At 41.3% G+C, this 25,347-nt stretch overlaps 1 protein-coding gene across 1 annotated transcript in view; it reads right to left on the bottom strand.

Moving 5' to 3' along the window:
- Positions 1-2,950: 2,950 nt before the first annotated feature.
- Positions 2,951-25,347, bottom strand: part of CYTH3 (cytohesin 3) — a 223,502-nt gene continuing 201,105 nt past the window's right edge. Inside the window, exons 10-13 of the mRNA XM_077449020.1 lie at positions 14,929-15,005; positions 6,471-6,542; positions 4,826-4,980; positions 2,951-3,145 (exon numbers count right to left, since the gene is read on the bottom strand). Coding sequence (XP_077305146.1) covers positions 3,073-3,145; positions 4,826-4,980; positions 6,471-6,542; positions 14,929-15,005 — 377 coding nt within the window. The 3' untranslated portion in view covers positions 2,951-3,072. The remainder of the gene's footprint in view (positions 3,146-4,825; positions 4,981-6,470; positions 6,543-14,928; positions 15,006-25,347) is intronic.

Raw genomic sequence — 25,347 nt, 5'->3', positions numbered from 1 at the left:
AAAAACCTTTTCATGTTAATATAGGGTGAGTTTTAGCAGAGTTGGCGTGTTAGAAAAAAATACTGCATAGCACTCAAAATTCTCTGCATTAAAGAAATCTTGGGGATGCCATACCTAATATAGCCTGCACAGCCAACCCTCCCTTACCCTGAACAACCTTGCTACAACCACCAGTTGTGTGCTTGTGCATGACACATGTTAAAGTGAGCATGCTGGATTCTCCACAGCAACAAATAGATAACCTCGTCCAGTAATCCAAGATGACCCTGTTCAGCATATGGTTACAGTTAGGTGATGGATTCTATAGAAATATTTCCATACCAAATTTCTGGATTGCAACGAGATGGTAGTAGATGGAATCCATCAATGGCCTTTAAAAATTTAGTCACCAGGTTTAAGAAGGCGAAGGCTAGGGCCAGATATTGTGATTACATTTCTTTAATTGCTTGTTGATCATATTAGAAGCAAATTTATGTGAAATGAGGATACTACCAAGAAGCCGTTAAATCTCACAGTCTCAAGGAGATTTACTCGCCCGTGTAGCCCTAACCTTAGAGTTCTTAGCAGAAAGAAAAAAAAAAAAAAACATTTGCAAGTTCCACAGCCAGGAAGAAAAGGCAAATGCATTTATTTGGCAGCAGAAGCCTGATGAAAGGAAAATACCTAATCTCGGGTAACTACAGCTAATCCTTTCTTTACAATTCACATAGTAAGAACATGTACACCAATATTTACATGATTAATAGGGTCGTTAGGCCAAAAGACACTAAGTTTTAGTGAAATAATTAACCTGGAGGATATTATAGCTGAAAGCTTTTCAAATTGTTTCCTCCGGGTTTTTGTAGTACACCCTAAATCAATGAAGAAGGCACTCAAATGTGAGAAACCTTATCAAGGGATGTTATGCATTTTAAAAGGGGTGCAATTAATTATAACCATATAATTAATTATAATGAATGTCCTCTACCCTGGTTTCGGCACTATATAGTAGCCACCCTCAAGGTGCTAGTACACATTGGGCGCACCCAGAAACCCTTAAAATTAATCTGATTCATTATGAATAATGAACCCACTATGGTTGCATTGTGGTCTGTCCCCACCCGTTACTTATGCCTTCCTACTGCTCATAATGTGACAGGTGAGCACAATGACCAGTGGGAATGCATAAGGGATGGGAGAAGTCAGTCTTGGTTTAAACTACTATGTTCCAGATATAATAAGCCTTCACACTAAAACACAAGGAGATTCTCTCCACTGGGATTAAAATGTGTTTAATTTTTTTTCTTTTTACTTGGGACACAGCTGAAACTGTTAAACTAGAATGCAGGTTTTACTACACAAGAATGCAGAAAAAATAACTGCTAAATATACTTTTAAACAGAGAAGGGTTTGAACAAGCAAAATCTTAAGATGGTTGGACTTTAATCATAAAAACTGGTGTTGCTTTCATTTTTTTTTTTTTTGCCTCTGCTAGAGATATAGGCTATGGCTGGTTGTGAATGACAATACCTCTACTTTGGCCAAATAATCTTAACTTTCTAAGGACAACAGCTTTGCTCCTGGGTCTCCTCCAGATTCCCATGTGATTCTCCTTCTAAACCTTTGCTGAATGCCTTGGTTTGTTTACTTACCATTTTTACATATGGCTACCCTAAAAAATAACCCCCTCCCCAACCTTTAACATTACCCAAACAAAAGAGCCTCCTGTGGCAAGAACTCATTAGGACCACACAATAAGTGAGAATTGCATATGGTCTGTATATGTTCATATATATTCTGTATATGTTCATAGATGATAGATGAAACAAAGAAGACTCAAATGAGGTCTATGAATGAAATATAACCCCTTCCTATCTGAGCTGACTGGAGTGATGTCAAAGAACAATGAAATACTGTTTGTGAACCTGCGCCTTGTTGAAACATCTGACAGACTAAACAGTAGACATAAAAAAAAGGCATCAGCTGCCCTTAGGCAAATTACACCTAAAAGGCTTCAATGACTAGATTGTTTAAGGCAGGATTTGTATTTTCTCTTGTATTAAACTTCAAACCAGTGCAGCAGAGTAGATACTGCGTTGTTCAATCATGCATGGCTGCAATCGTCCTTCTGGAAAACAACTATCCAGTATAACACCTTCTTGTTCTTCCCAGGCACAGGTATGGTGTCCCACTGCTTAAACTATTACAAATACAGTCACTATAAGCTGGCATCAGCCTATACATACATATATATATATATATACGTTTTATATATCATATAAAGGAAATCTGTACAGAGGACGAGTTAGCTTATAGATTTTATATTCAGTGGCTATTCAAAGACAAGTTTGGCTGCTGAAGCAAGCCAATCCCATTGCCTGAGAAGCAGCAAAATACAATCAAGAGGATATCCTGGCAAAAATTGCTCCCGGCAAGATACAAGTCAGGAGAGCTAGAATGTTCCTGTGACGAACAAAACCAACATGCAATGCTATGATCGCAGCTTGTCTGGTCCACTGTAATCCGTACCATCTATATAGCTGCCAATCTAGCAAATACTTGATTGAATAAAGATTAGATCATAGAGTTCTCTATTAGAAATATAGAGATTTAGTGTTTTGGTTGCCTTTTTAACACAAATGTATTGGGAGATATTTACATATCAATGAGAGACTTCTTTTATAAGATTGTTCTCTAATCTTCGTGTGAACCATGTCTGAATTTCAAATTAAACCACAAATGAATCAAAAAAGCAAAGTATTGCTGGAGCCTGCACATAAAAAATTTTGAATGACTCGATTGATACTAATTATTCAGTATCAGCAGACCCTAACCCCCCCCCCCCCGATCCTTGTGGAGCCAGTCGTGGCAATAGATGTCCAGGGTAAAGTTGGTCCTTTGACTTGACCATTAGATACTTTCAGCCTGCACAGAATTATTCAGTATCGGCAGACCCCGAGCCCCCACCCCCCCCCCCCCCCCGATCCTTGTGGTGCCAGTTGTGGCAATAGAAGTCCAGGGTAAAGTTGGTCTATTGACTTGACCATGAGATACTTTCAGAAAATCTTGTAGAATGCTTTATCCTAGCCTGGGTTATTTCTTGTTTGCAATTCTTCTCTTTCTTGTTGCAAGCATGTCATAGAAGGGATCTCTGCTGATGCTCGCTCTGCAGGAAAAAACAAAACAAAAAAAAAAACCATCAATAGTAAATCTTTTCAGGTATATCGTACTGCCCCAGCAAACTATACAAGCAAGCCAACTTTCTTGCCAGGGACAATTTACAGAGCAAATGCATGCAACAAATCAAACTCTCTCAAACTTAAAAAATAACAGGAAAATTCACTGAAAAATCAAGAATTTTTAAATGCTTACTTGCAGTGTTTTTCCATAAATGATTTATATCCACTTGCAATGTGTCACTGAACCTGCTAGAAACTTTGGCTACCAAAAATGGTTGATTCCCTAGCACAGCCCCGTTCTCTTCCCTTGCATGCCATAGCAATCTCCCCTTCTGAGAATGTACGATTACTGTCTGTGCTGGACCAGCATCACCCCATCCCCCTCTTGTCCCTACATACGTTTTTATGCAGATGCCAGGAGTAGTGCCAGAGGAACTGTGGCCTAGTCTGCTGGAGCTGCTGACATACTATAAAAGATGGCTGCACCCAGCAGCAATCTCAGGGCTTTTTGATGTTTACTCAAGGGAAGATTTTACAGGTAAATTCCATACATTAAATACACCAAAGGCACACAATCTTATGGGGAGATTTTCTTAGAAATGAATGGTCTCTTTGCATTAATATTAAAGTCTCGTTTTTTTTTTTCATTTAAAAATAACAAACATGTCATACTTACCTGCACTGTGTAATGGTTTTGCACAAAGCAGCCCAGATCCTCCTCTCGGGTGCCTTGCTGGTGCTCCAATAACCCCTCCCTTCTGCCCCACAGCATGCATCTTTCTATGGGGGCACCTGAGTTGAGCCGCTGCTCTCTTTGTCCATTCAGACACAGGAGCCGTGGCTTGGCCTGCCCACTCTCTCTCCTCACTGGCTCACTGACTGACAGCAGCGTCAGCCAATGGCACCCAGCTGCTGTCTCAGCCAATGAGGAGGGAGAGTCCCGTACAGCCGAGACTATAGTGCAACCTCCCTGGATCGAGATGGGGCTCAGGTAAGTATTAGGGGAGCTGCTGCACACAGAATTATTATTTTTTTATTAAGCATGAACATAAAAAAACTTCTGACTTTAGAACCACTTTGTAGCCACTCTAAATGAAAATATGAGTGCCCTGCAAAGAAGATCATAAAATACTAACTTCTGGTCAAACGCCTCTGTAATGCTCAGAGGAGAGCATCTACAGAAGGGAGAGCAATATGAGGCATAGAAATAGCAGAGTATTGCTGCAGACTATAGGAGGCATTGTGGTTATACAAAATACAGATGAATATGGGCCAAGTACTTTATTTATTATGCATATGAGTGTTTTTAACCCTATTCATTTTAAATAAAGTATATACAGAGATTACTAATGTCTGTTTGATGTTTTGTTGAGGTAACTGGCTTTTGAGAGTTTCAATTCAGAAAGCATATGCTGGGAAAGTACAGGAGCTCTGTACCAACATCTGGATTACTAGCAGAGCTGTATATGACCACCACATAGAGGTCCAACCTAAAGGGCGAGAACTAAAGCTAATTTAGGACACGTATGTTCCATCATCAGAACAGTCAAAAATAAAATACAGTTTGTGAAATCATTTCATACACAGGGCCACAGAGCTGTAAAGAAAGAGCCACATTGTTCCCCATCACACCAGGCCTTCAATATTTACAATAAATTAAAACTCACTTTATAGACTTTATCCATTCTTCTTTCTCCTCGGGGGTAGGTGCAGATATTCTATACACAACATGATTGCCTTCAACTACTCTCCCATCAGCTTCTGTTTTACATGCTTTTATGACTTGGCCCTTATGGCTAGGGTTATACAACTCAAAACAGTTCTGAAATAAAATAGAGGCAAATTAGTTGGCGGTCAGGATGTAGATACAGTTTTAAGAATTAGGACATCTTCAGATGGGTGATTAGTCTCGCCGTCCATGTAGAGCCGCTGACAAATGCATGTGCATCTACCTCAGAGCTGCATACACATTCAGCGGATGCACAGATACAAAAGCATGTCAAAGTCTGACAAGTGGGCAGGAGCAGGTGCACGGTCTAAACACAGATACTGTGTTCGGATCCCTGCACTTGCTCCTGCCCACATGTCAGATTTTGATATGCAATTGTATCCATGCAGCCCCTGCATGCCATCCACTTCAAAGAGCTGCCTGCATGCAGCTCCAAGGTGGATGCAAACTTATCTGCCAACAGCTCTGCATGGAGGATGGGACTTAAGCTGGCCATACATTATCCAATTTTCTTACTCAATTTCCTTTAGATTTACCTTCAATTATGTAATACAAGGTCCTGCCTGACTGTATACAAATTGAAAAGTGTTTAGGTTTGACATCATATTATATAATTTTGGTAAAGCTAAAGGAACATTGTACAATAAAATTGTAAAACGTATGGCCAGCCTAATCGCCCATCAGAATGAGATCTTACACGATTTATAGTTTCTATAAAATCTGCATTTCCACTTTATGTATACAAAATCAGACAGCTAATACTTCAATAACATTATTCCATATTATCAGAGCTAAACCCTTTCTTAAAATTATCCACCCCAGCATAAATCACTTCCAAGTCTTATTTTTATATACAGACACTCTGTATTTTCTCTGTATACTCATCAGTGTAGTGATCCTGCCAGTCCCTCTGCTTTCCTATTAAAAAAATGGCCACACTAGGCATGAGAACACACCGTGGTCAGTTCTCTTGCTGTGCTGAAAACTCAGACTTGTCCTGACATTCCCCCCCTGCACAGCCATTCACTTGGAAGATATGTATACTGCTTCTCTCACACGCCCCCCAGCTCTTATGCAGCTGAGAACAGAGAGAATGTGATCACTTATAAAAAAAAAAAAAGAAAAGGGAAATAAGGAAGTTAGAATTTTTTTTTTTTTTTTTAATCTCTATACACAAATGTTTTGCCTTTCATTTCATTACAAGTGTCAAAGAAAGAATTGTAATTTCTATTCATTCAGTCCTGAGATTTACCCAGCCCTGCCAGATAGCATAGGCTCTCTGATTAAAACAATTCCTTGGTTGCTGATATCGCCATGCACATCAGACACCAATCAGAACTTATATTGGTGATAAAGCGCAACCCTAAATAGTGAAAAATCTATTTCAAATGATACAATTATTAACAATGAATATATAAAAGGTAAAGCTGCAATTATTAAACACTTTAAGTTATGTGCATGAGAACATGTAACAAATCTAAAGTATGTTTTATCCCAATTTGGCTGCAAAAGTAGAAATATACGTTAAGTTATAACCAATTACAAAAGTAAAAAACAAAACAAAAAAAAAACAGATATCTTACTGGTTTTCGTTGATCTTCAACTTCTCTAATGCTCAGGTTTTCCAGAGGAATTATTCCTCTTGGCTCTTTATCCTGCCAAGATAAACATTGGTAATTAAGATCAAATGAAAAAAAAGGTTAAAAAGTCAGCATAATTGTAATGTTCAGCAATAATTGCAGCTTATATTTGCTGCACTCCTCCCTGATGTTATATATACAGGAAGTGAATGACAGATGATTGTCCTTCAAACTGCTGTGCACACATGACTACAGATGTGATCTACAGATGCTGCCTGCCCCTAATTAGAACATACTTGTAATAGTCATACCGTTTCCTCCATTGACCAGCAGAGGTAGACATAGGCTAAAGTTTAGTATGAAATCATTTTTTTTTTTTTTTAAACCGCATCCAAAAGTACAACAAATTTAGGTCAGTATTTCAACTTTCCACCTCCCATAAGAATTTATAATCTCAGAATCCATTGTAAGGTTTAAATTCCTTATTTTATTCTTACATTCTGTATGTACGGAAACACCTACTTTTAGAGAACAATACTAAAGACAATAGATTCTCAAAATGAATGCGGAACCAGATTCTGCAATTCTGCTGTCAATTCGTGTCAGAGGTGACAGCCAAACTGCAATGAATCGGTTTCTCTTTTTAATTGACATTTGGCAAATCCACCTTCATACATGTATGTTGTTACAGATGGTTGAAGTATACATACTACTACTATCTGCTATCAATTTCTTCTTCTTCTATTTTAAAAATGAAATGTATTTCGAGAAGGTTTTAGCTATTCTATAGTTAGATTTTCATAACAGAAGTCAAACATTTTTTAAAAGAAGTGGACAGCCATGTGAGGTTCTTCATTAAAAAGCCAACAGCAGCCCCCCCACGGGTATCTGAATTACGGGGTGCCAGTTATTCTCCATGTTCATCTCTCCTGCTGCCAAGCTCTTAGGCTTTTAAAAAACACATGCACAATATCTTACAAAAGTGAGTACACCCCTTATATTTTATTATATCTTTTCATGTGACAGCACTGAAGAAATGGAACCATGTCCTGTGGTCTGATGAAACCAAGATAAACGTATTTGGTTCAGATGGTGTCAAGCGTGTGTCGCGGCAACCAGGTGAGGAGTACAAAGACAAGTGTGTCTTGCCTACAGTCAGGCATGGTGGTGTGAGTGTCATGGTCTGGGGCTGCACGAGTGCTGCTGGCACTGGGGAGCTACAGTTCATTGAGGGAACCATGAATGCCAACATTTACTGTGACATACTGAAGCAGAGCATTATCCCCTCCCTTCGGGAAACTGGGCCGCAGGGCAGTATTCCAACATAACGACCCCAAACACACCGCCTAGATGACCACTGCCTTGCTAAAGAAGCCGAGGGTAAAGATGATGGACTGGCCAAGCATGTCTCCAGACCCAAACCCTATTGATCATCTGTGGGACATCCTCAAATGGAATGTGGAGGAGTGCAAGGTCTCTAAATCCACTAGCTCCTTCATGGAGGAGTGGAAGAGGAGGAGACCAGTGGCAACCTGTGAAGTTCTGGTGAACTCCATGCCCAAGAGGGTTAAGGCAATGCTGGAAAATATGGTGGCCACACAAAATATTGACGCTTTGTGCCCAATTTGGACATTTTCACTTAGGGGTGACATTATTGGCTGTGTGCTGAGTTATTTTGAGGGGACAGCAAATTTACACCGTTATACAAGCTGTATATGCACTACTTTACAGTGGAGCAAAGTGTAATTTCTTCAGTGTCGTCACATGAAAAGATATAATAAAATATTTACAAAAATGTGAGGGGTGTACTCACTTTTATGAGATATTGCATGTTTGTTTTTTCTTTCAGCCCCTAAAGTTGACTACAGATGGATCCAAAAAAACAGCTCAGCAAGGACCAGCTGAATTTTAACCACCCATCTACTGTATGGCTGTTGCTGTTTGAGAGAAGTTAATTGGCTTTTCTTAAACAGGAATGTTGGAAAGTTTTCTTTAATTGGCACATGCAGCCAATCAGCTACAGCTCTGATCGGTGTACTCTGACAGCGGAGGAGTTCCTACTGTGTACTGTCAGAATACAATAGTTCAGCAGGGAGGATTCTCCATCCACCTCAATTTTGTGGATGGGGGAATCCGTTCAGTTACTGTACTGGCTGATCAAAAAAAACAAAAATATCCATCCATAACCAGCCTTAGTCTTTGCCCGCACTGTGATCTCCTTTCTGATCATATCACTGAGCAGTGGAGGCCCGTGCATTGAGGGTGCATGGCACCACCCCCCCCCATCCATGCACCCTGCCCCTTTTAGGTGATCCTATTGGATGCCTAGCGGCGCTTTGGCAAGCAGAGGAAGCATGAGGTGCGGACACCTCTGCTGTCCACCCTGTGGAGAAATGGAGGAGAGTGGAGACACAGGAGGATCCTTTCCCCAGCCTGGTAAGTGCCGGACCTGTCTGTGTTGCTTGGCTATATGCCCCATCTGTAGTGCTGGGCTATATGCCCCATCTGTAGTGCTGGGCTATATGCCCCATCTGTAGTGCTGGGCTATATGCCCCATCTGTGAGGTTTATCTATATATTCTGTCCTCTGATGATGAGCTGTATACTCCTGACACTATGGGTGGAAACAAGTGGAATACAGGGGACGGAGTGGATGGATTCTATAAGGGATGGGGTTTACAAAAAGTGGGATGGGTCAAAAAGGAAGGGCGGGGTCTGGTGCAACCAAAATTCTAAAACTTTACAAGCCACCACCATCATTGAGTTAGAAGAAAATTTGAAAAAAACGGAATCTGCAGCATTCATCTTTTACCCTTCGACTTTCTCCATGAAGCCATATTATTGTAGTAAGTCTATGCACATAGAAATTGCAGTGCTCATTCAGATTTATGCCTTGTGAGAACTCATGTTTTACTGTGCGTTACTGCGCATGGTAACACATAAGCTCTAATACAGTGCCATTTAAAGGGCAATCCAATTCACTTATAGAGTAGGGGCAATGGATTCACACACTGGAACACACCACAACACACATACTATGCATTGTGGTGCAATATTCAGTTGTGCTCATAAGTTTACATACCCTGGCAGAATTTATGATTTCTTGGCAATTCTGTAGAGAATATGAATAACACAAAAACTTTTCTTTCACTCATGGTTAGTGTTTGGTTGAAGCCATTTATTATCAATCAGATGTGTTTACTCTTTTTAAATCATAATTATAATAGAAACTACCCAAAATGACCCTTATCAAAAGTCTACATACCTCAGTTCTTAATACCGTGTATTGCCCCCTTTAACATCAATGACATCTTAAAGTCTTTTGTGGTATTTGTGGATGAGGCCCTTTATCTTTTCAGATGGTAAAGCTGCCCATTTCTCTTGGCAAAAAGCCTCCAGTTCCTGTAAATTCTTGGGCTGTCTTGCATGAACTGCACATTTGTGATCTCCCTAGAGTGGCTCAATGATATTGAGGCCAGGAGACTGAGAAGGCCACTCCAGAACCTTCAATTTATTCTGCTGTAGCCAATGACAGGTCAACTTGGCCTTGTGTTTTTGATCATTGTCATGTTGGAATGTCCAAGTACGTCCCACGCGCAGCTTCCTGCCTGATGAATGCAAATGTTCCTCCAGTATTTTTTGTTAACATACAGCATTCATCTTACTATCAATCTTTAACAAATTTCCTGTGCCTTTGTAGCTCACACATCCCCAAAACATCAGCAATTCAGCTCCTTGTTTCACAGTAGGAATGGTGTACCTTTCTTCATATGCCTTGTTGACTCCTCTCCAAATGTAGAGTTTATGGTTGTGGCCATAAAGCTCAACTTTGGTTTCATCACTCCAAATGACTTTGTGCCAGAAGGTTTGAGGCTTGTCTCTGTGTTGTTTGGCGTGCGGCATACTTTGTGGCATTTGTGTAGTAATGGCTTTCTTCTGACGACTCGACCATGCAGCCCATCTTTATTCAAGTGCCTCCTTATTGTGCATCTTGAAATACACCACGTTTTCAGAGAGTTCTGTTTTTCTTCTGAAGTTATTTGTGGATTTTTCTTTTGCATCTTGAACAATTTTCCTGGCAGTTAAGGCTGAAATGTTAGTTGGTCTACCTGACTGTGGTTTGGTTTCAACAGAACCCCTTATTTTCCACTTCTTGATTAGAGTCTGAACACTGCTGATTGGCATTATCAATTCCTTTGATATCTTTTTATACCCCTTTCCTGTTTTATACAGTTCAACTACTTTTTCCCACAGATTCTTTGCCAATTATTTTGCTTTCCCCATGACTCAGAATCCAGAAACTTCAGTGCAGCACTGGATGAAGGATGCAAGGGTCTGTCAGGAGTCCAGAAACTCACTGACCTTTTATATACACACACACACACTAACTACAAGCAAACAGATCACAGGTGAGGATGGTTACCTTTAATAGCCATTCAAACCCCTTTGTGTCAACTTGTGTGCATGTTATCAGGCCAAAATCACCAGGGTATATAAACTTTTGATCAGGGGCATTTAGGTAGTTTCTGTTGTGATTATGATTTAAAAAGAGTAAACAGTTGATTGACAATAAATGGCCTCAAACACTAAACATGAGTGAAAGAAAAGTTTTATTTATCATTCATATTCTCCGAAAAATGGCCAAGAAATTATAAATTCTGCCAAGGTATTTAAACTTATGAGCACAACTGTACGTTTTTGGCTGCATTGGCAACACATCAAAAATTAATGGCTGCCTTAAAAGGGAATTAGTGTAAAGTTGTGTAAATGAGTTCTTGATGTTAAAAAACTTCAGCCAACTTCCTAGCAATCAAGTATTACCCAAAAACACATATTGCTTGTTTATACAAATCTGGGACAGTAAATACCTCATTGCCAAGCATTCACTAGGTGTCATGTCCACACCATGATGTGTAATAGGGAATACTGTCTAATCTAACCAATCACATCATGAGCTCTGCAGTAGTTCACTTAAAGCGAAGTTCCACTCAAAAATTGAACTTCCGCTTATCCAGGCATGTACTGGCCATCGGGACTACCGAGAGATTCCCGGTGGACCGATGGCTCAGTGGGCCGGTCTGGTGCAGTCCTGGAGCCGCTCCTCTCTGACAGTGAGTGATCTCGATTTCACTCCTGTCAGGAGGAGCAGTCTCCGAGATATGCTGGAGAGAGCATTAGGCTTTCTGCTCCCTCCAGCCTGCAGGGGGAGATAGACACGGTCAGCAGACTTTCCTTCCTCTCTCCCCTATCACTTGTTATCACATGACTGGAGAGAGGAAGAAGAGAAGCTGCCTTTAGAACTGTGAGTACATGTGGGAGGGGGACACTCTGATGTAAGGGGGCTGGTGATGGAACTCTGATGTAAGGGGGCTGCTGAAGGGAACTCTGATGTAAGGGGCTGGTGTTGGGACTCTGATGTAAGGAGCTGGTGTTGGGACTCTGATGTAAGGAGCTGGTGTTGGGACTCTGATGTAAGGAGCTGGTGTTGGGACTCTGATGTAAGGAGCTGGTGTTGGGACTCTGATGTAAGGAGCTGGTGTTGGGACTCTGATGTAAGGAGCTGGTGTTGGGACTCTGATGTAAGGAGCTGGTGTTGGGACTCTGATGTAAGGAGCTGGTGTTGGGACTCTGATGTAAGGAGCTGGTGTTGGGACTCTGATGTAAGGAGCTGGTGTTGGGACTCTGATGTAAGGAGCTGGTGTTGGGACTCTGATGTAAGGAGCTGGTGGTGGGACTCTGATGTAAGGAGCTGGTGGTGGGACTCTGATGTAAGGAGCTGGTGGTGGGACTCTGATGTAAGGAGCTGGTGGTGGGACTCTGATGTAAGGAGCTGGTGGTGGGACTCTGATGTAAGGAGCTGGTGGTGGGACTCTGATGTAAGGAGCTGGTGGTGGGACTCTGATGTAAGGAGCTGGTGGTGGGACTCTGATGTAAGGAGCTGGTGGTGGGACTCTGATGTAAGGAGCTGGTGGTGGGACTCTGATGTAAGGAGCTGGTGGTGGGACTCTGATGTAAGGAGCTGGTGGTGGGACTCTGATGTAAGGAGCTGGTGGTGGGACTCTGATGTAAGGAGCTGGTGGTGGGACTCTGATGTAAGGAGCTGGTGATGGGACTCTGATGTAAAGAGCTGGTGATGGGAATCTGATGTAAAGGGGCTGGTGATAGGACTCTGATGTAAAGGGGCTGGTGATAGGACTCTGATGTAAAGGGGCTGGTGATAGGACTCTGATGTAAAGGGGCTGGTGATAGGACTCTGATGTAAGGGGCTGGTGATGAGAATCTGATGTAAGGGGGTGCTGATGAGACACTCAAAATGTAAGTGGGCCGGTCTGGATGACGTCCAGGGCCGAATTTCTGTCCCAGTCCAGCCCTGCGCTTATCCATCTCCTCCCCCCTCCGGTGCCACATTTGACACCTTTCAGGGGGGAGGGGAGAATGGGTACCTGTTTTTGACAGGTACCGTTCCCCACTTCTGGGAGACGGGGTCGCAAACCAGTCTCTCTGAAGTTCTCCTCCTTGCTCCTCCACCGGACCAATTAGAAAGTGCACCACTCTTCGCGCATGCATAATAAGGAAGCTGCTGTGAAGCTGAAAGGGTTCCGTGCCAGGTTTCCTTACCAGGAATGGTGGCGGCTGCACCCGACAGCTGATCCAAAGATCAGCTGGGGTGCAGACATCATGGGCTTCCTGGGTGGCTGGACCTCCTCTAAGTCATGATCTGGGGGAGAGAACTGAAGAATCACCATAGAAGCAGCCCCTGAGGTACCCCCTCACGTGTCAAGGTACCACCAAGGGAATGCATAACCAGGTTATGTAACACTAGTTTAGGCTTAAACTGGATGTTCAGTCTTTTTTCTCAACTTTCCATCTATTAAATCTTTTGCCCTTGTTGTTTTAACTTTGGATAGTAAAACACCACATTGGCAAAGAAAGTGCAGAAGGAGAGCGGTTGCCACCCCAGCTTTGATTTAACACAAAAGGCCTTGGTGCATCTTTCAACAACTCCTTAAGCTAATCAACCTAAAAGGAGACAACACAAGGTATTAAAACACCAGGGGGTTGATTTACTAAAGGAAAATATACTGTGCACTGCAAGTGAACTTGTTCCAAAGCTTAGTAAATGAGGTAAAGTTTCACTTCTAAAAGAACACTCAAAGTGGTTGTAAACCTGCCTGCGTTACTTTTACCTATAGGTAAGCCTAGAATAAGGCTTACCGGTACCTATAGGTAGTGAAACTATCTCCTAAACGTGAGCCTTTAAAGCGGATGTCCCGCAAAAATGTTTTTTTTTTTTTAAAGTCAGCAGCTATAAATACTGCAGCTGCTGACTTTAAAAATATGGACACTTACCTGTCCAGGGCGCCCACGACGTCGGCACCCGAAGCCGATCCGTCTCTTGGCTCTCGGGTGCAGATGCCGCCATCTTCGGTAAGGGAGTCAAGAAGTGAAGCCTGGTTCCCTCCTGTGCATGTGCGAGTCACGCCTCCCAATCTGGATGGTCCCTGCTGTCTCTGGGATCCGTGTGTTTCCCAGGAGACACCCCGGGGGGTGGGGGGGGGGGGGTGTGCGTAGACTCCTGCGGCAGTCTATGCCCGGAAGTGGGTGCATATACCTGCAATATATATATATGGGAATGTATATTTATTTATATATATATATATATATATATATATATATATATATATATATATATATATATATATATATATATATATATATGGGGTCAGATGGAGTATTTAACAACCACTCCACTGGGTTTCTATTTTTTAATATATAAAGTAAAATAGACTAAATACTGTTTCCCTTATATTCAGTTTTAAAACATTACAAATGCCAACAGTATGAAAACTCTTAAAATGGCCTCCTTTTTAAAAATCAGAGACCCAAAGGTGATCCCCTTTACCACTTTTTTTGTAAATGAAGAAACATACTGGTATTGCGGTGATTAAAACATGGAGCTTGGTAACAGTGCACTAAAATAAATGTACAGGTCATCCACAGGAGGGAGAAGGAGGAAAATGGGGTATATGTATAGTTGGAGAATGAAGATAAAGAGGTCACAGAGACAGCATAAAGATGAAATGTACAGGTGTACAGGAAAGTAGCCAAGTGAAAGGTTAAAAAAAAAAAAAAAAATAAATCAATCCCATAATCAGTTTAAACACGCTCTCAGCATAGAAAACGCTGCCGTCCATGGACACGTGTTGCGTGGGCGGCAAAAGTTTGAATGTGTATAACTTGGGTATTTGTATTAATAAATATAATAGTTTATGAAGGCAGTTTCTGGTTTCAGCTTTTGTAATTTGTGGTTTTAATATATTTTTTGTCCATGTGGTGGTTTGTTGAGTCTATTTAATTGGGTAATGGTGATTTAAGGATTTTGCGGTTTCCTTTTAATTTCTGAGAATTGCTCCAATCCCATATTTACAAAGTACTTGTTTGGGTATGGAATAATCACTTACCGTTGTGTATTCAAAGTAATAGAGACAGTTATCAGTCAGGATGAACCATCTGCGTTTCCAAGTTTTTACTCTTCCTCCTGGAGACACAAAGGGCCAAACCATTAAGAAATCCTCCTGCAGCATGATCACATCGCTCAACTAGTCAGATGATCAGTGACTAAGCTATCAACTTCTGGGGCCCTAAATTCCTTTGAAACAGACCTTGCATAAGATCTACACAACACCCCTTTATTGAATTACAGCTGCAGCAAACATGTAATCTTCGAAGGAACATGTGTTTCTGATTTGTCCTATGCATTATTATTAAGTTACTCGAGTCCCAACCATTTCTAAATCATAAACTCATCAGGTGCATGGGGAAATCTGAATTAAATGTGGCATTCCTCAAATACTGATCCTGGATCTTAGTGGTAAAAAAAAATATTGATTTCCCTATGGACTTTAGGGTATCATAAAATATTTCAACTAGTCATGTCCCTGACTGCATTACTTTTCCGAACATAGCGAGACTAAAGTTTTATATTGTGCGTGACCAGAACTTAAGACAACCTCTGGAAGAAATCCAGGAGCTTTTTCAAAAGAGAATCTGAGGTAAATTTCTGCTCAAGCATGACGTTATCTTAATTAGCTGGGGCATACTTAATGTAGAATAATTCTAACCTACAAGAAAAAAAAAAAAAAAAAAGCTTCCACTTTAGTTTTTTAACAATTTCTAGCTCAGCAGTCTGCCTCTATATGCTACAGTCCCTCCTAAAATACCACAACACCATTAACATGATATAACAGTTCAAAAATACAAAGAAAGCCAATGCAAGCCTGAAACAAACAAAGGATGTCTGGACACAACAGTGACAATGACAGCAAATTAAGCAGCCAATGGAAACGCAGACCAGGAGCGTGACTTGTAAGCATGGTGTTCAAAAGCTATGGAAACTCATGCTTCTTTGGCCAGTGCTCGATGTTTGAGAAATGGTCAACCTGAAGTTAAAATTTTGCTGTGGCTTTGTTGTGCTGTGGAGAGGCAAGCTTCAATTTCTCATTTAATTTCCAAATATGCATGTTGGGAGTTTTACTTCCACAAGAGTAGAAGCCTTTGGTTGATTCGTTAATACCAAATGTGAAAAATTATACATATTGTTCATTCATAATAAGGTTTAGTTCTTATTTATAACAGTGCAGTCAGTTTTAAGCCATCCAGTTCTGTGTGATATAATACTTATAAATCCATTATCCAAGACCTAACTTCATTACGGCATAATGTCATTACAGACCATGATGTTAGAGCATATTCTTGGAAAAGTCAAATCACATTATATACCTATGAGTCACCATGTACAGACAGTGTGCAAGACTTAAAACCAGACTTTCCCTATCCAAAATAATGATCTCTCGATAACAAGCAGAAAAGCCGGGGTCTCCTCAATTAAAAAACCATTCATTTTACAGCCAGGACCGTTCAATACGGCTAATAAAATGGAAGGAGCCCGTTACCCAAAGCAACTAGTAAGATAGCAAATATACATGTTTTAAAAGCAGTGTAGGTTAGAAAACTGAAGTTTGATAGAATTTTTTTTTAATACAGATCTACTGTGACTGCTTTTATTTGGTAAAATGAACACAAAGTTCACACTGCCTTGGTCTGAATATGTGCAATGGTTTTCCCAGGACAAATCACTGAAAGAAAACTTCTGGAGAACAGCTTCAATTGTACAACTCCGTAGCATCCAAGCCATTAAGTTAAATCTGTCACCCACACGTTCTGTAGGAAGCCATTCCTAAACCATATAATTGCAAATACAGCCTATCATTTCACTAGAAACTAGTGACATCACTGAGAAAAAAAAAAAAGCACAAAATGGCTGCACCGATGGTACCTAGTGAACTGACAGGTTGCATCTTTCTCTACTTTTGGCACTATTTGCTGCTTGTAGTAGGGAGAGCTTTTTCTGGAACAAAAGCAGAATGAATGAAAGCGTATAATTTGTTATTTTTATGTAAAATCTATTTGCATAGATTAAAAAATCTCAATCTGTAATGTTGAATGAAAACTGAAATGCAAAGCATGCGGTCTTTTGAGGATAATGAAGAAAATTGCACATCTGTTCTAAGCTCAAACTACCACTAAGCGGCTAAAAATGCAGAAGTGCTAACAAGAGCAGCATTACCACAATATAAACCTAAGCAATTTGCTTATCCGAAATTAGCAATATGAAATTCTTTGGCCTCCATTCACATTTAAGTGCATTTCCCTACACTGGACTATGTAGAATTCCATTCTTTCCAAATGTGCCTGTTCACACTTGTACGTTCAGTTGTCCTCCAATCAAAAAAAAAATAATTTTTTTATAAGCATATTTAGGTATTTTTGATCTCCAACTTCAATGGAACACCTTTAAGCCTTTCACTGCCAGGCCCTGCGCTCCATTTTTTACACTCAGGTGGCCTGACCATTTTTGCAATTTTTCCATTGCTTTTTTATTTTTCACTTATAGCTTTCAAAGTTTGTAAAAGACCCCCCAAACCAAATTGCACAAATGTTTATCAAAACAATATTTTTGCTAAAAATCCACTAAAATCATGATTAGCAGATAAATACACAGCAAATTTTACAAAATTTATACTAAATATAATAGCCTGACCTGTATAGAATTAATAAGTAACAAATATTTGTAACTTTTAAATTGTGCCTTTTTGTGAAATTGTGAAAATTGAACACACACAAAAGTGTAAATATTCAAATTTCTCTAAAATATGAAGGTTTTAATTTTTCCCTTACAGCTTTCAGAATTTGTGAAAGACCCCCAAAATCATACATTTCTGAAAGCATATGACCTCTAGAATAAAAGGAAGGTACTACAGATTTTTTTAGACCCTGTGGTATTTGCACAAATGTTTATCAAACCAATATATTTGCAAAAAATACACTAAAACCCTGCGGTATTTGCGCAAATGTTTATCAAACCAATATATTTGCAAAAAATACACTAAAACCATTATTAGCAGATAAAAACAAAGCACATTTTACAAAATTCCTGCTAAATCCCTACTAAATATAAAAGTTTAAACTATATGGAGTTAATAAATAACAAATATTTGTAAATTTTTAATTGAGCCTTTTTGCAAAATGGTTAAAAATCGAACATACCCAAAAATTTCTATAAAAATCTGGAGGTTTTAATTTTTCACTTACAGCTTTCAGTTTGTAAAATACCTCCCAAAGCATATATTTTCTGTAAGCACGTGACCTCTGGAATAAAAAAAGAGGTCCTACAGATTTTTTAGGCCCCGCGGTATTTGCGCAAGTGTTTATAAAAACAATATTTTTCCTAAAAATACACTAAAACACAGCTAATTATTTTCAAAATTCCTGCTAAATTCCAACTAAATATAAAATCTTAACCTGTATGGCGTTATTACATAACAAATATTTGTATATTTTAAATTGCGCCTTTTTGAGAAATAGTGAAAATCGGACAAACGCAAAAGCTTTAGAAAATCTGGAGGTTTTCCTTTTTCCTTTTACAGATTTCAGAGTTTGTAAAAGACCCCCCAAACCATACATGTTCTAAAAGCACATGGCCAGTAGAATAAAAAGAAGGTGCTACTAATTTTTAAGGCAGCGCGATGTTTGCGCAAATGTTTATTGAAATATTTTTGCTAAAAATACACTAAAATCATTAATAGTATTCATAAACACAACATAACTTACACAGTTCCTGTTAAATTGCTACAAAAGAATCGTTCACATGGGGGGCCATGTTTATCCACACAGGAAGGCACAGGTGTTCCATGCATCCCCGTACAGGCAGTCCCATTTATGTAAATCGGGATGCAATGGCTGCACAGGCATAGCTGCTGTTCCCAATCTAATAACCGTGTGGGTACACCATCCCGAACGCAGAGAGTGTGAGCTCAGGGACATGCAACTGGACCTACATGGATGTCAAATTGTGAGCAGTGGCTCTGTTCATGCAGTTGCTACATCCCAAATGACATTAATGGGACTGCCTGCACAGAGATGCACGGAACACCTGTGCATCCGTGTAAAGGTATGCCCTGTGTGAACAAGGCCTTAGACCCCTTTCACACAAGCACACTGATCGGATCTGCCTGTCCGTTTTTCAGGCAAGCCCAACTGGACCACCCATTGTTCTCTATGGAAAGGCTGATGTAAATGGGCATGTGCAAACAGGCTTGTCCCCCCGCTGAGCAAGCAGATCTGCTTTACAGAGTCTGCTCCATGTGAAAGGGGTCTTACCAAAAGCGGCCGGTCCATTAGGGGCACTTCCCCTCTTGCAGCGCGCTGGACTCATATGTTTGTATGAGGTTTTTTTTTTTCAAGCCACAAGATTAGAACCTAAGGCTCTAATTGTCTTGAAAAAAAGGTTGGGCTTGAGGCGCAAAGCAAACATAAATAGCTAATTAATATTCGCTACGGTCTTCTGGCTTCTCCCAAGGAAGCCATGGAGGGGTGGCTGCAGGGAAAGACTGTCACCGTGGAGGGGTGAGTGAGGGAGGCCCCTAATCATGGAGAAGCTGGGTGCGGCCAGACCTGGGGGGGGGGGGGGTCACTGGGTCTTACTATGTTTTTTTAACTTTTATTTTTTTTAAATTTTTACAGTTATATTATTTTACAGTTATATTTTTAAATTCTTTTTTTTTTTTGGGGCGGTCTTTGGTGAGATATCAGAGGTCTAAACAGACCCCCATAGCTTTTTTTTTTGAGACAGAAAAGGACTGAAGATAGTCCTTTTCTCTGCAGCACTTTACTTGAATAGATAAGGAAACTCGGTCATTCATGTTTTTATGGACCTTGTGCTGTGCACTGGTCCACAGCATTTGGTGGAGGGAGGATTATGGTGTGGGGTTGTTTTTCAGGGGTTGGGAACAGATTTGGGGGTGGCCCCTTCCTGTTCCAACATGGCTGCGTACCAGTGCACAAACAAGGTCTATAAAGACATGGATGAGTGAGTTTGGAGTGGAGGAACTTGACTGGCCTGCACATAGTCCTGACCTCAACCCAATATAACACCTTGGATGGACTGGTGTCTTTATTCAACCTTACTAACTATGGAACTATGAAACCTTTGGGATGAATTAGAGTGGAGACTGCAAGCCAGGCATTCTTCTCCAAATCAGTGCCTGACCTCACAAATGCGCTTCTGGAAAAATGGTCAAACATTCCATAGACACACTCCTAAACCTTGTGGACAGCCTTCCCAGAAGAGTTTAAGCGGTTATAGCTGCAAAGGGTGTGCCAACTCAATATTAAACCCTACGGGCTAAGATTGGGATGCCAATAAAGTTAATGTGTGTAAAGCCAGGTGTCAATACTTTTGGTAATATAGTGTATACTATATCCTTCACAACCCCACGCTTCATGGCATATCTTAAAACTAAATGTATATAAAAACTCAAATATAGTGGTATCCTCAATTGAAAATAAAGACACTAACATGGCGCTTGAATGAAAAGTTGTTTGAATTTCGTTGAGTCCATAAAGGCAACATCAAATGCTTGAACAAACAATTTTGAAACTTCCTTGTAGTAACAAAAATCTCCAGGGGTAAAAGGCCAGCGTTACTCAATTCCATCTCTGGACATCACTGCAGACCCCCCCATGACATCATTGCCTCCTGGAGCCTGAGAAGACCCTGCTGCTAGATAGCTAATAAGAAGTATTCTACTCTGCAGTGCAGAAAATAGAGGACTGCAGATTCATGTACAGTACTATGAAAAAATATTTATTCCACTTGAAATTTTCCACATTTTGTCATGTTACAACCAAAAAGCTAAATGTATTTTATTGTGATTTTATGTGATAGACCAATACAAATTAGCACATAATTGTGAAGTGGAAGGAAAATGATAAATCGCTTTAAAATTTTTTTTTTCAAATAAATATCTGAAAAGTGTGGCGTGCATTTGTATTCAGCCCCCTTTACTCTGAAACCCCTAACTAAAATCTAGTGGAACCAATTGCCTTCAGAAGTCACCTAATTAGTAAATAGAGTCCACCTGTGTGTAATTTAAACTCAGTATAAATACAGCTGTTCTGTGAAGCCCTCAGGAGGTTAGTTTCCAGAACCTTCGTGAATAGCATCATGAAGGCCAACACAACAGACAGGACAGGGATAAAGTTGTGGAGAAGTTACAAGGCGAGTTAGGTTATAAAAAAATATCCCGTGGAGCACTGTTCAATCCATCATCTGAAAATAGATTGAGTATGGCACAGCGGCAAACCTACCAAGACATGGCCATCGACCTAAACAGACAGGCTGGGCAAGAAGAGCCTTAATCAGAAAAGTAGCCCAGAGGCCCATGGTAATTCTGGAGGCGCTGCAGAGATCCACAGCTCAGGTGGGAGAATCTGTCCACAGGACAACTATCAGTCATACACTCCACATATCTGGCTTTTATGGAAGTGTAGTAAGAAGAAAGCCATTGTTGAAAGAAAGCCATATAAAGTCCTGTTTGCAGTTTGCGAAAAGCCATGTGGGGGACAGAGCAATCATGTGGAAGAAGGTGCTCTGGTCAGATTTAGCTTTTAGCCTAAAAGCAAAATGCTATGTACGGCAGAAAAATAACACTGCACATCACACTGAACACACTATCCCAACTGCGAAACAGTGGTAGCAGCATCATGTTGCGGGCATGCTTTTCTTCAGCAGGGACAAGAAAGCTGTTCAAAGTTGATGGGAAGATGGATGGAGCCAAATACAGGGCAATCTTAGAAGAAAACGTGTTGTGGTATGCAAAAGACTTGAGACTGGGGTGGAGGTTCACCTTTCAACAGGACATCGACCCTAAACATACAGCCAGAGCTACAATGGAATGGTTTAGATTAAAGCATATTCCTGTGTTAGAATGGCCCAGTCAAAGTCCAGACCTAAATCCAATTGAGAATCTGTTGCAAGACTTGAAAATTGCTGTTCACAGATGCAATCCAATCTGATAGAGCTTGAGCTATTTTACAAAGAAGAATGGGAAAAAATTTCACTCTCAAGATGTGCAAAGCTGGCAGAGACATCCCTAAAAATTCTCGCAGCTGTAATTGCAGCCAAAGGCGGTTCTACAAAGTATTGACTCAGGGGGGCTGAATACAAATACATACCACACTTTTCAGATATATATTTGTAAACAAAGTTTTTAAACCATTTATTATTTTCCTTACACTTCACAATTATGCACCAGTTTGTGTTGGTCTATCACATAAAATCCCAATAAAACACATTTACGTTTTTGGTTGTAACATGGCAAAATGTGGAAAATTTCAAGGGGTGTGAATACTTTTTCAAGGTGCTGTAAGTACCATAAGTATTTTGCATTTTATTTAAATCCTGGTGTGCTTTTTGTATTTCTCCAGGATTTGTGCAGTGATTCAGTGTGGAACCGTTGCTGTATCTGCACCTCTCCGGAAGTTTCCTGCAGACAGGCCTGGTGAATCTTTTCCACAGCTCTGTTCTCTACACAGGTTAGAGCTTTTGTGTTTAGAGTTCAGATTTAAAGCAGAACTAAACACCACTTGCTTACTTGTACCTACAGGTAAGCTTATGATAAAGCTTACCTGTAGGTACAAGGCATATCTCCTAAACTTGCACCAAATATTCACTACTTCTGCAGCATATGTCACAGGCACATGTGATCTGAAAGGACAGCTCACCCAATTAAATGACTGGAGCAGGAGGAAAACCGGGTGCAGATGGAAGCTGTCACCAGTGACAGTGTGCCACTGGAGGGCTTCGATTTAAGGCAAGTCTCTCATAACGAGCTAGTATGCGGTGCATACTAGCACATTATGACATTGACTTTCAGAGGGAATTTTTTTTTTTCTATTTTTTTTTTTTTTTTAACACTTTACTACCATTTTAAGGGATAAGTGGGGGAACTTATCCCTTAGTAAAAAAAAAAAGTAAATGTACATCGTTTTGCAGGTAAAAAATATGAATTTATTTATTTATTTTACTTTCAGCCAGCAAAGCATTGCACTCGAAATCAGCAGATCGCAGGTGCAATGCAGGGCTCTTGCAGACTGTCAGTGTAAGCTGTCTGCTTATACCTAATACGAGCAAATAGTTAAACAATGATAGGAAGCATCAATGAACTACCTAGAGAGCTCATCAGTGCCCTGGTAGTTCATTAAGAACTAAAAACAGACAATGTACTCGTAGTTCTACTACTTGTAGTTCTCGCATTCACAGAACTCTGTGAATGAATGACGCGACCGGGTGGGTGGAGCCCCACATGGCCATTTTTTGTTTAAATTGTGACAGTGAGTGCTGGGAGAAGATCCCCCACTCGCTGTCACAACGGGGATCAGAGCCAGCTGCAAAAGTAACATGTTATAATTTACACCCTGAATATGGGAGTAAAGCCCCATACACACTATCAGATTTTCTGCTGATTTTTTCCTTCAGATTTACCAAAACCATATAATATGTCAAACCTTAGGAGCTTCAATTTATACCCTTCCACTACATGTTTTTGGTAAATCTGAAGACAAAAATCAGCAGAAAATCTGATAGTGTGTATGGGGCTTAACCTGTAACATATTAGGAAAGGTGATCCTTTACTACCACTTTAACCACTTGCCGACCGCCGCACGACGATGTACGTCGACAGAATGGCATGGGCAGGCATAAGGGCTTACATGTACGTCCTTGCCTGCCCGCGGGTCGGGGGCCCGATCGGGCCCCCGCCCGGTGCCTGCGGCGGTCGGTATTTGTTCGGGAGCGATCCCGGACGAGGGGACGGCCATTTATTCATGGCCACCCCCTCGCGATCGCTCCCGACGAATGAAAATGTCCGGTGACATCACTTCCTCTCCTGTAATGTAAACACAGGAGAGGAAGTGATGTATTCTCTCCTCCGTGTCGGTATTTTTCGTTCCGGCACCGAGGAGAGAGCATCGGTGAGTTGCACAAGCACTACACTACACAGTAGAACATGCCAGGCACACTCACACCCCCCTTTACCCCCCGATCACCCCCCAATTACCCCTGCCCCCCCAGTCACAGTGACACCAATTGCTTTTTTTTTTTTTTTTTTTTTTTTTTGCATTGGTGTCATTTGTGACTGTAATAACTGTTAGGGCAGTTAGGGTTAGCCCCCTTTAGTTCTAATGTGCCCCCCTAACCCCCCCAACAAAGGTTTAACCCCGTAATCACCCCCCGTCGCCAGTGTCACTAAGGCTGGGTTCACATTGCAGCGGTTTATGAGAACGAATGTGATTCGCACCGCACTGCAGTGCAAATCACATCCGATCTCTGTGCGATTCGAGTTCAGCCATACAGATAGTATGGCTGAATTCGTGTCGCACCCGCCGCACCCGCCGCAAACCTGCACGGGACCCTTTTTTTGGTCCGCAGCAGAATCGGATCGCATGGGTGTTCACACCATGCGATCCGAGTTTGCAGATCGCACTGCGATATGCGAACTGATCTGGGGGTGTCATTAACATTTCACTGACACTCCCAGCAGTTCGCATAGGGCAGTGTGAACTGCCGCCGGGAGGCATGCGATGCGGGAACCCGCCACGGATTCGTGGCATTCCCGCATCGCTCCAGTGTGAACCCAGCCTAATAAGCGATCATTTTTCTGATCGCTGTATTAGTGTCACAGGTGACGCTAGTTAGGCAGGTAGGTATTTAGGTTCGCCGCAGCTTTTTATAGCGCCAGGGACCCCCATATACTACCGCATAAAGCCCCCTGATTTCCCCCTAGTTAACCCTTTCACCAGTGATCACCATATAACTGTTACAGGTGACGCTGGTTGGTTAGTTATTTTTTTATAGTTTCAGGGCACCCGCCATTTATTACCTAATAAAGGTTTAACCCCCTGATCACCCGGCGGGTGTCATTTGTGACTGTAATAACTGTTAGGGCAGTTAGGGTTAGCCCCCTTTAGTTCTAAGGTACCCCCCTAACCCCCCCAATAAAGGTTTAACCCCGTGATCACCCCCCGTCGCCAGTGTCACTAAGGCTGGGTTCACATTGCAGCGGTTTATGAGAACGGATGTGATTCGCACCGCACTGCAGTGCAAATCACATCCAATCTCTGTGCGATTCGAGTTCAGCCATACAGATAGTATGGCTGAATTCGTGTCGCACCCGCCGCACCCGCCGCAAACTCGCACGGGACCCTTTTTTTGGTCCGCAGCAGAATCGGATCGCATGGGTGTTCACACCATGCGATCCGAGTTTGCAGATCGCACTGCGATATGCGAACTGATCTGGGGGTGTCATTAACATTTCACTGACACTCCCAGCAGTTCGCATAGGGCAGTGTGAACTGCCGCCGGGAGGCATGTGATGCGGGAACCCGCCGCGCATTCGTGGCGTTCCCACATCGCTCCAGTGTGAACCCAGCCTAATAAGCGATCGTTTTTCTGATCGCTGTATTAGTGTCACAGGTGACGC

This window comes from Lithobates pipiens, unplaced genomic scaffold (genome assembly GCF_037356315.1).
Source record: "Lithobates pipiens isolate NorthernLeopardFrog02 unplaced genomic scaffold, aLitPip1_a1.2 Scaffold_22, whole genome shotgun sequence".
NCBI classification, from domain to species: Eukaryota; Metazoa; Chordata; class Amphibia; order Anura; family Ranidae; genus Lithobates; species Lithobates pipiens.
This window is presented reverse-complemented; position numbering and strand designations above follow the sequence as displayed.